Source organism: Drosophila ananassae, chromosome XR (genome assembly GCF_017639315.1).
Source record: "Drosophila ananassae strain 14024-0371.13 chromosome XR, ASM1763931v2, whole genome shotgun sequence".
NCBI lineage: Eukaryota > Metazoa > Arthropoda > Insecta > Diptera > Drosophilidae > Drosophila > Drosophila ananassae.
In genome coordinates, this window is record NC_057932.1 from 19862197 (window position 1) to 19876834 (window position 14638).

General features: G+C 34.2%; 3 protein-coding genes across 3 annotated transcripts in view; 2 read left to right on the top strand and 1 right to left on the bottom strand.

The window, feature by feature from the left end:
* The window catches only part of LOC26515150 (mastermind-like protein 2), a 26959-nt gene extending 15902 nt beyond the window's left edge, over positions 1–11057 (top strand). The window contains exons 3-5 of the mRNA XM_044717308.1: positions 7626–8504; positions 9829–10146; positions 10218–11057. Of these exons, the coding sequence (XP_044573243.1) occupies positions 8208–8504; positions 9829–10146; positions 10218–10901 (1299 nt within the window). The 5' untranslated portion in view covers positions 7626–8207 and the 3' untranslated portion in view covers positions 10902–11057. The remainder of the gene's footprint in view (positions 1–7625; positions 8505–9828; positions 10147–10217) is intronic.
* LOC6498787 (serine-rich adhesin for platelets) overlaps positions 10843–14638 on the top strand; it is a 20337-nt gene continuing 16541 nt past the window's right edge. Inside the window, exon 1 of the mRNA XM_032452422.2 lies at positions 10843–10897. Within this exon, the coding sequence (XP_032308313.1) occupies positions 10893–10897 (5 nt within the window). The 5' untranslated portion in view covers positions 10843–10892. The remainder of the gene's footprint in view (positions 10898–14638) is intronic.
* Positions 11603–12272, bottom strand: LOC6498765. Its single transcript, XM_001967216.4, has 2 exons — positions 12111–12272; positions 11603–12059 (listed from the first exon to the last, which is right to left on the bottom strand). Exon 2 carries the CDS (start codon positions 12056–12058, stop codon positions 11873–11875), a length of 186 nt encoding a protein of 61 aa, XP_001967252.1. The 5' UTR covers position 12059; positions 12111–12272; the 3' UTR covers positions 11603–11872.

The following is a 14638-nucleotide window of genomic DNA, read 5'->3' on the forward strand; positions in this document are numbered from 1 at the left end:
GAGAGATCTCTACACGACCGATCATTAATCATATTCAAAAGAATTCAAATTCAGATTCGGATTCAGATAATGATTGAAAAACGAAATAAATTATATAAAAACATATAGATAATTAATTTTTAGGATTTTTTTTTGGGGCAGAGTCTCCTCTCTCTGAATGTGCAACTTGCCGCAAAGGTTGGAAGGCCAACAAGGCCAACGAAAAAGCCCAAAAAGCCTTGCTCTTCCGACCACATTTCCCTGAAAATTCTATTCAAGTTCATTCTGCCGGGACGCCTCTTCTCCTCCCCCCCAAAAAAAAAATTCGCTGGCAATTCTACTTATGCTGCTGCTCTGTTGCTCAAAAATTGTTTGGCACATTCTGTAATGAACATTCCATTGCTCTTCTCTGCCAGGCAGCTTCCCAAAAGCCACTGAAAGAAATACTTTAATTCTTAATTCTATAAAAATAAATAGTATCTCTGAGATATCTCTGAAGATTATTCTTAAATCTTGCCTATGATTTTTGAGTTTTATTTATTTTTCTTCTAAAACTCTACTTTTTAGGCTTCTAAAAATTATATTTCTTATTCCATAAAAATAAAAAGTATCTCTAAGATATACTCTTACTTATGTCTTTTTAAAGATTATTCTTGATTTCTTAAATCTTGCCTATGATTTTTGGGTTGTATTTATTTTTCTTTTAAAAAACATCTAGAAAACTTAATGAAACACTTTTTAGGCTTCTTAAAATTATATTTTATTTAAAAAATCACCAGTTAAGCCAGCTCTTTAGATCGCAATTGCTCTCAACAATTAATTATTCATTCAATTCCCCATTCCCTTGAACTAATTCTTTTGTTTTTTTCTCCGTCTGTATCACTTATTAGCGAGGCCTCATTTTTTAGGCTTGTTTAATAGTTTTTTTTAACAATTGACAAGCAGAAGAGTTCTTGAACTTTTCGTTTCTGCAAGGATGGTGTGGGTTTGTTTATCGTATAAATGTATCTTCGGTGGCTAGGCTGGGCTATTATTGTTGCTTCCAGCTCTCGATGCGATGCTCTCATTGTGCTCTCTATTTTGGCGGTAAACCATTTAATGATGATATAATAGAAGCCAACTAAACCGCCCCAGAAAAGCACACACACCTTGCCTATTTATGTATAAGTTCTATATATACACCTTTGCCAGGAACATTCGCCCCAAGAAGCTTAGCACGCAAGCATTATTTTCATTATTTTTTTTTTTTTTTTTTTTTGCATTTTTTCTTGCCCCCAAAAATCTTCCCTAACCCCTACAAAAAAAATGTAAAAGGTCGTCGAATGAGGTCAAGGTCTATCGTCCTTTGTGGCTAACAATTAAATAAATACAAAAAAGTCACTCTTAATTTAATAATTTCTTCGACTGTTTTTTCGGTGAAATTTTTTAGTTCCACGCCCTCAACCCTACCGCCTTTCGAAGGGCGGAAGGAAAAGGAGGAGGTCTTGGGGAACAGAGAGAGAAAGAGAGCAAAAAAAAAAAGACATAAAACACATAACACAAATAAATAAACAAACAGACGATCGAACAACCAACCGACCGAACAGACCGACGGCGGCGACGCTGCAAGAACATTAAATAAACAATTCGAAAATAAACGTAGCAACAAAATACAACCAGAGATTGGAGGCTCCATAAAATAGACAAGATCTTGGGCGTTACTAATACCCTACCCTATACCCTATATAGGAAAAAAATAAGATCATATAATATTTCTAAGATTAAACTTTATTGAAAATACTTACAATTTTTTAAATAAAATATAATTTTTAGTAGCTTAAAATTTGATTACTTAAGTTTTTTATTTAGTTTGAAGAGCAAATAAAAGAATAATTAAGAAAAAATAGGCAAGATTTAAGAATTCCAGAATATTTTTGAATAAAACATAAATTCTAGAATATATAATATATTTTATATATACAAATAAATAAATAAAAAAATAAAATAAACAGAATCTAAGCAATTTAATATAAAAATAAATAAAATTAAGTAAAATAAAAAGAGAAATAAAATATAAAATAAAATAAATATTAAAGAGTCAAGAGTATTATTTATTTTCTTTTCTTTTTAATTGTCTTTTGTTTTTCAATATTACTGATATAGTTATATACTGATATACTTTTTCAAGTTTATTCTTCAAAAACCATATTAATTTATTAGCCTATCTAATAACACATTTTTTCCCTAAAAAAATACCCCCACATACCTCTAATTTCTGGCCCGTGCCCTTTCCCAGAGTACTCTATACTCTATCGCTATGAAAACTGAAATTGTGAGGTGGCATGTATGAGTGGCCTGGGTACATTGCCTCTAGTGTATTTCTTTATATTTATTTTATTTTTATTTTCATTATTTTTTTTCGAGTATTCCGATTTCGAATCGGCGACGGCAGAGGCGACACTTGGCAACAAGTTGAATGGCTGGCACACGTGTGAGGTGGGGAGGTGTGAGGTGGCAGCAGAGGGGGCTGACATTGCCCCAAAGGGGCTGTAACCCCTTGATAAAGAGTCGCCCCCAGATCAATCACATACACTGCCATATATATATATATATATATTTAGTGTAAAGGTGTGATCGGTAATCGGGAATCGGCAATCAGCAATCGCCTCTTTGATGTGCCACGACACTGATGATGTCTGCCACAATATTTTGTTTTTTTTTTTCATATTCTCTGCCACGACTTTCTCATGTTTCCCCAGCATGTTGTACTGGATTCCGATTCCAATACCGATTCGGATTTGGAATCGGATCAGATTTGTGTCGAGGTGTGAACAAGTCGGAGAGATAACCTTTGATTTGGTTGTTGCTTTGCTCGTCGGCGGTTGGGGCTTTGATTTTGGGTAAGGTCGGTGTTTCAAATGCCCCAAAATAGTACAATACATTACATACATGCTTTCTCAATACCAAACACGGTGTTTATAAACATTTTCCGATAACACGGGCTCTTTTTTGGGGTAATCCGAAGATGGTATCTGTTTCCGAAGCGATTTTGTTTCATTTTAAAGGGCAATAGTTCTCTTAAATGGCTTGGAAATGGTTCATAAAACAAGATAATGTTCAAAACCCAAAAAATAATAGGGTTTTCGACAATATTCTTGAACTTATTAGGTTTATCGATAAATATCGATAGCTTAGTTGCCGTATTTTATGCCTTATACTTATAATTTTATAATTTAATTATAATTAATCAAACGTTTTTCATTTTATAGTGTTGTTTTTATTCGGATTATCGAAAACATCAGTTTCTTATCGATTATATTCACTAAGATCGATAGCTGATGCTTCAAATAGTTGGTATAGCTTAATTTCTCATTATTTTCTAGGAATGAATCATTTTTTGCTCCCTGATCCTCAATCTGCTATAAAATATCTAGATTATAGTATTACAGTCTTGCATTTATTAAATTTATCGATAAATATCGATTATTTATGTGTAAAACTGTTTTTATAGTTTTATTTTCTATAAGTACCTATCTTTTTATTATTCCTCGATCATCAGTCTACAATCTAATGTCCTGATTCCAATTTAATTATCAAATTTATCGATAAAAATCGATAGTTGATGTTTTCAGTAGTTACCATATACAGTATATAGTATCCCCCCCCCCCCCATATTCTGTATATTGTACCTCTCTTTTTTTGTTCCCCGATCATCGGCAATCTGATCGCCCGATTCTAGTGCACATATATGGACTATATGAATGATTTATCGCTGATATCGGCGTTTTGTTTGCATTGTACTGTTGCCCGGCTCTCGTGTCAGCTCCAGAGACCCACACACTGCCATCGTTCATTTATTTTTTGTGTGTTTTATCGACAAAGAAATAAAAATGGAGTCAATTTATAGGTATATATGCCTGTAGCTTTGTATTTATCTATAATTTTTGCCTTTTGTTTATATAGGTATAGGTATAGGTATATATGTATATATTTTTGATATATTTTTTTAATATTTTTTATTTAATGGAGAAATGAGAAAGAAATGTATGAATGTAATTGCACGTAATTGGATGCCCATTTAATTCAAGTTTTCTTTTTCTTTTTTTTATTTTTATTTTGATTTTGATTTTTTTTCCTTTTCGTTTATCGATTTTGGTCCGAAATCGTATCATATAGAACATATTTGTTACTGATATGAATCCGAATCGGGGTGACAGGTGAACAACACTGTAAATAAAACATTAGATAATAGAAACCAAAAAAAGTTCCATTAACTCTAATGGGTTCCCCCAGAGGCATTTTTTTATTCACAAAAGTTGAACTTGAACTCTCGCTGATTTATAATTGAGTTTTATTTGAAATTGCAGTCCCCGAGGGTATGGAATGTGTTTAGTTCTAATCTAATCACAAAACTAAATTCGTGGAATTTTAATTATTGCTTGTTTTTATTCCACAATTATAATAGATAGTATTTTTTTTTTTTATTATTTTTCTTAAAAATTAGTAATAGTTGAAGTTCTAGCTACGAAATATTATCATTCCTGGAATCAATTATTTCTTTATTGAATTTAAAAATGAAACTTTATCAGCCAGTCTCGTATCGATTGTTTCTTTTCCGCTTCTTATCGATAAGAACTCTGAAAAAAATAAAAAAAAAAATGATATGGCCACAAACAAAGCTTTGTTTTTTTTTTTTTAACATTTTTGTGATAACAATTAAATTGATTGTTCTGCCATAAATGTGTAGGTAGGTGTATAGGTGTAGAGCTTCTCTGTAGAATCGAAATCAGAATCGAAAAATGCCACAAAAAAGCTCTGAAACAAAGAAACCTTAAGCTGCTCACCCCCTCCTCCCACACACCACTATCATGGTCAGTTAATAAAAAAAAAATAAAAAAAAATGTAATAATCAAGATTTAAGAATAAAGAAGGGGAATAAAAATTAAAGACAGAACATGAAAATGCGTGTAATGAGCTAAGTAACGGTAAAAGTATTAAAACCAGAAGAAGAATAAGAAGAAGAGACACAATCAATCAAAGTTAGGGGGGCGGTTACCCATCATAAAAAAAAAAAAAAAATAACAAGATGATGGGAAATTAAACAAAAATATATATACACATATTTGTAATAAATTCTACAGACAGAATTTCAATGAAATAATTGAATAAATAATTAATTGCTTTTATTTAATGGCTGTTTTTTAATAGTTGGGCTTTTAATCCGTATAATTAATGAGTTGGGTAATTATGTAACTAAAAGTTAATATTTTTCGACTTTAATAGCTTGTTTTTTATGTAAAAAATATTATAACATAGTTTTTTTTTAATTAGTGCCTGGTGGCTAAATATATTTTAATTAATAATTAGAGCCTGTAATTATCTATGATTTGAACAAAAAAAGGTAGAATATTTTTACTTTTTTTTTTTTTTATAGACTTCAATTGCTTGTTTTTTTTTTAATACAAAAAAATATAAATAATAAATATTATAAAATAGTTTAACTAGTAACTTTTAATTAGTAATAATTAATAATTAAAGCCTGTAATTATCTATGATTTGAACAAAAAAAAAGGTAGAACTTTTGCCTTTGTTTTTACTTTTAATTTTTTTTTTTTTAATTTGTAATATTTTTTTATTAAAATACAATTTTTCCTTGACTAAATATAAAAAAGTACAAATATTTGTTTAATTCTAGACCTCTATGCTCACAACCTTCAATTAGTCGAGCGGCTATCGGTTCAACAGCTGATAAGTTGATATAGGTCGTTATATGATGTTTTATTTTGTCTATAAAAAATAAAAAAAAAAATAAAAAACTGAGGGACTGGCCAAGGCCCTCGCCTCCACAAAAAGCGAAAAAAAAGCACAAATCAGTAGCTAAACAGAGAGGTTTCTCTCAGGTTTTATAATCAGTTTGTTATTTTTTACGATTTCCCATCAAAATTTAACACATTTCCAGCCATTCAACTTAATCTCCAGCCGAATCTGTTTATCTCTCTGTATATATATATATTTTTTTTATATATATATATTGCCTTGAAGTGATACCCTTCCCTTACTCTACTTGCAAAAAAATATAAAAAATAAAAAACAACTTTGACAATTACAATAAAGCAATTATAGAGACTGGTATCTGAATTGAAATCTGACTTGTTTTTTGTTAATTAAAAAATTAAAAAATAAAAAAATTAAAATTAAAATAAATTATATTAAGAGATAGTGGGTTCTTCGATCTCTGACCTTATGATTTGGCTAATTAAAAGAAACTCCATGGGTTCCTCATATTTATTTTCCCAAAAAAAAACTCTGTACTCTGTAGGGGGCTGAAAAAAATTCTAAACTAATTAGGAGAGTTTTTGAAAATTAATTAGTTTGTTGGTCCATTTGTTGGTAGTTTTCATAATTCTGTTTCATCGGAAAAGGGGGGTAGCGGCTGTTTATTGTCTGACATTTGTCAGAAATGCCAATTTTTAGCTACCTAGTAACTTACTAACTAACCAACCAACTAACTAACTAACTAGTGGCTATCAAATGCCAAACATTTTCCCCGGAAAACCAAAAAAAACTTTCAACAAAAAGCTCTAAAATATTTATTTGAAGACTGGCCCCAACTTTGGCATTAGAAATTCAAATAAAGAGACACGTTTATTGATTTTCGTGCTCGAACTCGAACTCTCGAACCTTTTCATCAAAAAATAACTACTTTTCCGACTATTTTTTTTTTTTTTTAAATGTCAGAAACTTTTCTGCCATTGACATTGGCGGAAGAAAAATAAAAAAAAAATGTAAATTAAAATTAAAATAATAATAAAATGAAAAGAAAAGGGGGGTCCATTAACCCTCTGATGCCTGTCTTTGTTTAAAAAAAAAAATGGGTAATAAACGGCATTATATCATCATTTTAGTTTGTGGATTATTAAGATCGGGTCTCTGTAGAGTCTCATGGCATATATGTCCATGTACAGTTAGTTAAGTGCTTTTTACAGCCAAAAATACCTTTTTTCGGCTTTAATTACAAGGCATAATAATAATAAAAACAAAATAGGAAAAAACAAAACCCGAAAACAGACATTTTGGACATTGACCGTCAAATTGCCTGGCAGCTTCGGAGGAGGGAACTCTGAAAAGTGTAACACGCCTCGTCGCATTTTTTTTGTATTTTTTTTTTTTTATTTTTATTTCTTTGGTTGACCGCCGCCGCCGCCAGCCACTATTTATTTTTTTCGAGTTTTTATGGGGTTAAGAGTGGGCTAATGCCAAGAGCATTTTTGGGCAAAACTTAATTTATTAGGTCACATTTTTTTTTGTTTTTTTTTTTTTCTCGGTTCGTGCTCTCCCCACTTTTCTCCATTTAAGTGGAGTTGCTATTTTTAAGGGGATTTCTGGTGAAATGAGTTATGGCCCAAAGGTGAGTTCGGTATTTAAATAAAAAAAAAGGGCAGGGAGATTGAAAAGTGTAATTAAAAAAAAAAAACATAAATCTCAGGCTTTTTTTTAAGGCCAGTGTGACCATTTTAACGCCTAAATAGGCTCTTATTAGCTTATGCTCTTATATTAATTCTCTTATATTTCCATAATCCTATCAATTTCTTATAAAATATAAAATACCAAAAAAATACTATAACTTAGCTAATAAAATTATTTATTTTCTTATATTTTTTTTTTAGGTAAACCCCTATTCAAAAAATTCCCAATCCATGATCAGCGGAGAGCAGCAATTTACCTCCAAGCCAGTACTATGGTAATATCACTCGGTACGATGGGCCTCGTGCCCCTGCCACATCGAAAAATCGCCATGCATCCAAGATTGTAAATAAAAATATTTATTAAATTCCCCCCTCAAGAAAATGCACAAGAAACTTGAGATAAGAGCCTGATAAAAACAAAAAAAAAAATTAAAAGAAATAAAAGAAGTAAAAGAGAGGGGGAAGGAAGGATAGAAGGAGGAGGAGCACCCCACCCCCACCCACCGCCATACAAATGAGGGTGCAACAGGTTGACCACCTAACAACAACAACAACAAAGAGATAAAATAATAATAAAAAAAAAACGAAAATAAAAAAAGCAACAAACTAACCGCACGAAAAATAGAAAAAAAAAACAACAAACAGAAACCACCAAACCACAAGAGCAACAACAACAACACACACACACACAGCCACCGAAAGAGACAGATACTATATAGAGAGCGAGAGGGCATCACTATAAATAAAAATAAAAAATAAAAGAAACAAAACCTAGAAAACAAAATGTTACAAAACTCGAACGCCGCTGCCGCAGCGCAGGCAGCAGCACAGGCAGCCACAGCGGTGGCGACACCCGCCGCAGCAGCAGCAGCCGCAGCAGCGGCGGCAGCAGCATCGGCCGCATCAGCCGCCTCAGCGGCAGCAGCCGTGGCGGCGTCCACCGTCCAGCCAAAGTTGATCGTCATCCGGCGGCGGCCCAACCAGGGATTCGGCTTCACGCTGCGCCACTTCATCGCCTATCCGCCGGAAGATGACGCCAGCGGAGCAACGGCGACAGCGACGTCGGGCAGCTGGGGACAGGTGAGCAAAAGGGGGGTCTGGTGGAGGGGGACTTAGGGCGCTCTTGCCCATCACTGAAAGAAATAACGGGAAAGTTTGCCAACTCTTCTATAAACACCAAGTGCTCTCTTAAGTAGGCTATAGTTTTTAGGATTTCTCTTTACTTTCTCCCCTGTTATTTGAAAGTCTATATCCTTCATCCTTTACTCTTTTTTTTTCCTAGTGTATAAATTAAAACAAAACCCCTTTTTATTTTATTCTTCTTTTTTTATTAGTGAAATTTAATACTATTTGTTTGCAGTGGAAATGTTAAACTAATTTACGGGAAGAGGAAGTGAGAGAATGGGAGTACGAGAGTGACTAAGTGAGTTTTGGGGGGAAATTAAAAGAGCGAAGAGTGAGGAGTGAGGAGGAAAAAAAGAGAGAGCTGGGCATGCGCGCCGGTCGGTCAAGCGGCTTGCAATTAGTCATCCGACACTCTCTCCCACTCTCTGGGCCGTGTGTGTCTTTCTCCTTTCCTCTTTCTCCAGTGTGTCAGGCGACGCTGCTGCAGCGAAGGTAGTTACGTGAACGCAGCAAAGCAGCAGCGCACGCGCGGCTTATTCAAATTGCCGCTTTTGCTTTTTTCTTTTTTTTCTTTTTGCCTTTAATGCTTTCCTTTTGCTTTTTATTAAAGTTTTTTTTTAATATGCCCTAGTTCCGAAAAAATATTTATTCTTTTTATTTGAATTAATTTTATTTACTTAAAAAGAAATTAAATCAATTAGAAGTCTGAACTTTCCAAGTTCACACGTCGTATGAGTAATATTTTCTCAATAGAACACACTGCGTATGCGTGTTATTACTTGTGTTGCTGTAAGCGTATTTTTGTTGTCTTTAGGCCTTCCTTTCTCTTTTATTACATTTTTCTTTTATTTTTTTGTTTTGTTTGTATTTATTTTTGCACTAATTTGCGTTTTGCTCACTTCCCAATTTTATTTTTTTATTTTTATTTTTTTTTCGTGATATTACAACCTCCGCTTGACTTGCAACTCTCTGTCTCCCACTCCTGCTCTTACTCTCTCTCTCTCACTCTCTTTTGGGGCCGGGATCCGCTCTCTTTTGGAAATGTTGTTATTTCACGATCGACAGTAGAGGTCAAGATTATAAGAGCTTTTAATTAAAAAAAAATATTTAAAAACCTAAATTTAAAATTCGAGTTTTAATAAAAATAGTTAAAAAAGTAAACTTTGGGGAATAATTATAATATTGTGTATTATTTTTGTATTAAAATTCTACCCTCTCTTGTTAAACTGACTCAAAACTAATATAATTTTTTTTTGTTGTTGTTGTTGTTGGTGTGTAGGACGCCTCCAGTTTGGCCGGCAGCGGTGGCAGCGTCGGCAGCAGCAGCGTCGGCGTCGGCGTCTCCGGTTTGGAGCCAACATCGCCGACGTCGCTGTTGCCATACCAAGTGAAAGCGATGGAGACCATTTTCATCAAAGAGGTGCAGGCGAACGGACCGGCCCACTTCGCCAACCTGCAGACGGGTGACCGCGTGCTGATGGTCAACAACCAGCCGATCGCTGGCATCGCCTACAGCACCATCGTTTCGATGATCAAGCAGACGCCGGCGGTCCTAACGCTGCACGTGGTGCCCAAGGAGTGCGATGTCCTGCAGATGGTAAGTTTTAAGAAAATGAATAAAAATATCTGAAAAATATCTCATTCTCTGTTTTTTTTTGCGTTTTCCAGCACTATACAAGCATTGCACACACCCCGGAGTCAAACCGTCTGACCATGTCGACGCACTCCCCCTCCCTGATGGCCAACGGCTCCCACAAGAGCGCACTACCAGTTGCAGCACCGCATCACCATCTGCATCAGCAGCAGCAGCAACAACAGTTGATCTCATATCCCGCTGTCAAGGCAGTGGCAACAACATCGCCGGCTGGATCACCGCACTCCTCCTCCAATCCGAACCATCCCAATTCCTCGCACTATGCCACCTCCCTTTACGGAGGCAGTCGCTCCGGGAGTATTACAAGTACGGCTAGTGGTGGGGGAGGAGGAGGTGGTGGTGTGGCCAGCCTGAGTCATCAATACCAGCAGCAACTGCAACTCCAGCAGCAGCAGCAGCAGCAGCAACATCACCACCACCACCACCAGCAGCAGCAACATCGTCATCCGGCGCTTAGTGGCGGCAGCAGCAGCATAGATTTTGGAGACATGGCTCATGGACTGCGACAGCAGAAGCAGCAGCTACAACAGCAACAACAACAGCAACAACAACAGCAACATTTCTACCAGCAACAGATACAACAACAACAACAACAACAACAACAGCAGCAGCAGCAACAGCAACAGCAACAACATCATCATCAGCTGCTAGCCACCGGCGGCAACAACAGCAGCAGCAGCAGCAGCTTTATGCGGTAAGTCCACAAACTAAATTTGCTCACCTGGTCTGAAAAGGCAATTGACGTCACAGGCGGCCAGATTACAACAGGTTTTTGGCCAATAAAAATGGTGAAAAGAGAGGGGAGGTAGAGGAAAAAGAGGAGGGGTAAAGAAAAGCTGAAAATAGCTGATAAATCGAAAGAGAAACAAGAGGAAAAAAAAAAAGAAGAAAAGTGACAAATAAATCTTGTAAGAAATTTTAATTGATTTGAAAGATATGTTTGTTTCGTTAATTGGTGTGTTTAACAAAGAAATTAGCGCGTTTTTTAACTGAAAAGTGGTGGTAGATTGAGACACTTCTCTATCTAAAGTTTAATAATACTGAAATAATAGTAACAAATGTGATATTAGATCTCTAGAAGACCTTATTAACAATTAAAATAAATTAAAATAACAAAAAAAATTAAAATAGTAGAAGACCAAAGTCAAAGACCTTATAGATATGACACTTTTCTATCCTAAATAACTGAATAATAATACCATTCTTACAATAATTATAATAATAATAACCCTTCTGCCGAAAATAACTGAAATTTTTACCATTTAATATTATAACTTCTGTAATAATACCATAAAAATACCAAAATTATAATAATAATCGAAGATTAAATCTGAAAAACTCCTCCCTAAATACCTCTAATTTTTACCATCTCATATATTATATTAATAATACTAGTTAGTGGTAGGGGAAGTCTGTTGTTATTTGATACAATATTTGATACAATTTGAACAATTACTTCAACGAGAAGGCACATCCAATTTACGCACAAATTCTCCAAGAGTAGTCTTCCCCATTATTTGTCCAAATTTTTCGACCTTTTTTTTTGTAGTAGTAATAGTAGTAGTAGTAGTAGTAGTAGTAGTAGTGGTATTTTGGCATAGAACTAAACATAAAAGTGATCCATAAACATGATCATCTTTAGGCAATTATACAGCACTGGATACTGGAATTAGAAACTAGGTGGCGCCACACGGGGCAAGAGCTCGTAGCCATCGAAGGCCTTGGCAATGGGAATGGCCAAGGCGAACAGTCCGTAGCTCTTGATGAAGGTCCAGCAGAACCGATCATTGTAGAGGGCGGTAAGGAAGGCCTTGATAATCCTAAACATACGAACTGGTTTCCTTAGCTCGACCATTCTATAATTATAATATTTTCTATAAAATATTTGGATAAAATTCCGTACTCACCTGATTGCTGGGAATCAAGATATATAACTTTGGGGAAACAAACCGAAAAAAGAAAACTTAAATAAATGTGGAGAACAAATTGGATATCTTTTTCGGTTTCGAATTTTTGTGTGCTCTCGTCGGAGTTTGTTACTAAACAATGGGGTTTCGATGATTCTATTTCAGACCAGATGTTACAAGGCCTACTAGGTTATCAAAACTTTCGAGTTTGCAGGTTTTTAAGCTTTCCCAGGCCTATTTGATTTAGTTTCTAGTCCAGTTCAGAGCTTATATAGGAGTCAGGTCACACTTGAACATTTATTTACTAACCTGGTCACTCTATAAAGGCATCTTTTATTTTCAACAATAGAATTTTAATAATTCTGCTAGTAATCGGGTATTGTTTGGCTCTCCACTTTACTTTGCTTGAAATATTTAACACAAAACTGCAACAAACTGGTCACATTGAATGTATGATTAATGACCCTGGTCACACGTAAGCGCTTATTAATTAACCTGGTCACACGTAAGCGATTATTAATTAACCTGGTCACACTGTAAGGTCTTTTTTTTTTCTATTTATGATGGCAGAGTAGCAGAGATACGACCAGTTTCCCCACTAAATTTAATAACATATATATACATATATATATGCATATTGCACATTATTGCACTTTCATTGCCAACAAGACAACAACAACAAATCAAATCGAATAAAACAACAACAAGTAGAAGAAGAAGAAAATAAATAAGTGAAAACTCAATATTCGAAATTGAAAACGAGAAATGCTTTGTGATGAGATGGAGGAGGATTTTTTTCTTGTTTTTTTTTTTTATTTTTTTTTTGTAAAAATAAAAAGAGTGAGGAAAATTGCAAATAAAGTAGACAAGCGAGCAAGCAAGCCAGCAAGCAAATAAAAAAAAATACATAAAGAGAGATGGAAAATTAAGCTGATGAACTAAATGACATTAACCAACCGCATAATGAACAACAGCGAACGGCAAACAATGCGCATAATTAAAAACAATTGTAAACGAACTTTGTGCGAAAGGTTTTCCATGTCCCCGGGGCCTTCTCTATATTGGATTTTGTCATTTTTCATCAGATTAATATGGAATATACATATGGTAATGAATGAAGAATTTTTCATTTCATTTCATATCATGACCTAGAGCTTTTTGCGTAGTGGTTAGTTTCGATTTTAATTACAGAATGCGTGCAGATGCTTTTTTGCATTTAATTTTGTTCAGCTGAGGATTTAAAATTAAATAGAAAAATAATAAATACTTGTGCTGTAATGCTAGTTAAATAGAAAAATATTATACTAAATAGTACTATAGCTATTATACTACTACTACTAGTAGATAGAAAGATATTATACCAAATAGTACTATAGATATAGTAATGATATCCGGTACTTATCCGGAGGTTTATTGTTTTAATCTTTCTGAAACATTAAAATATTAAACATAACTAACTAAAAAACAATTATAATTTTAAATACTAAATATTGCTATAATACCCGGTACTTGTATGCCTTGTTTGGTATTTAAATTGAAAAATTTTGATAGAATTTTAAATTCAAGATGATCAAATTTGGTAATAAAAATAAAAATAATAGATATATTGGAGTTGTTGAGTATTCTGATGCTATCTAAAGCCATTAAATTTATAAATATACCTTTTTAAATCACAAAAAATACTAGTTACTTTTTTTAAAAGCCTACTTTTCCTTCTCCTCCTTTTCAATACCATTTCATACTAGACAAAGTAATTATACCCGGTACTTATTATTGAGAAGTTTATTATTATTAATTTTTGATTGAACTAGACTGATTATTACTAGATAATAGCCCCTTTTAAATACTATTTAATACCAGAAATGCTTAAAATACTATTGATACCCGGTACTGTTTGAAATACTTTGAAGAGCACTAGTTCCTTGACTTTTGTTTGATGTCTGGTAGTTGTTATTGTCATTGACACTAATTTGTGTGGGGCTGATGATGATGACGCCGATGATGATGAGTGAATGCCATCACCCAGCCCATGCCCCATGGCCCAGACCCATCCGAGAGCCCCCATCCTCTCGTGGGGAGACTGCTCTATAAAATATAGAACAGAATCCAGCAGACACAGAGAAAATATTGGTCGCCATTGTGGCTGCGTGTCCGCCGTTTCATCGGCCTTTTTGGTGATTTTTGGTGATTTCATTCCTTTTTTTTTTTTGTTTTTTTGTTTTTTTGTTTTTTGTCTTTTCTTTTTGTTGTTGTTCCTCCATTTCACTTTGCTCCCAATTTCTCCTTCATCTTTCTGTGTTCTCATTTTTTTTTTTGGGGACTCAGCACCCGTCAGGCTCCCCCTGCCGCCAGTTTCCTCATTTCATTCATCTCTCGTCTCCCGAATATTACATATATTTCCCATACATCCCCCCCTATTTATATATATATATATATATATCATATATATATTTCCATGCATATTTGTCATTGTTTCGTGTCTGTCTGTTCTGAATGAAAATTATTTTCCATTCGTATAATAGCCAGCT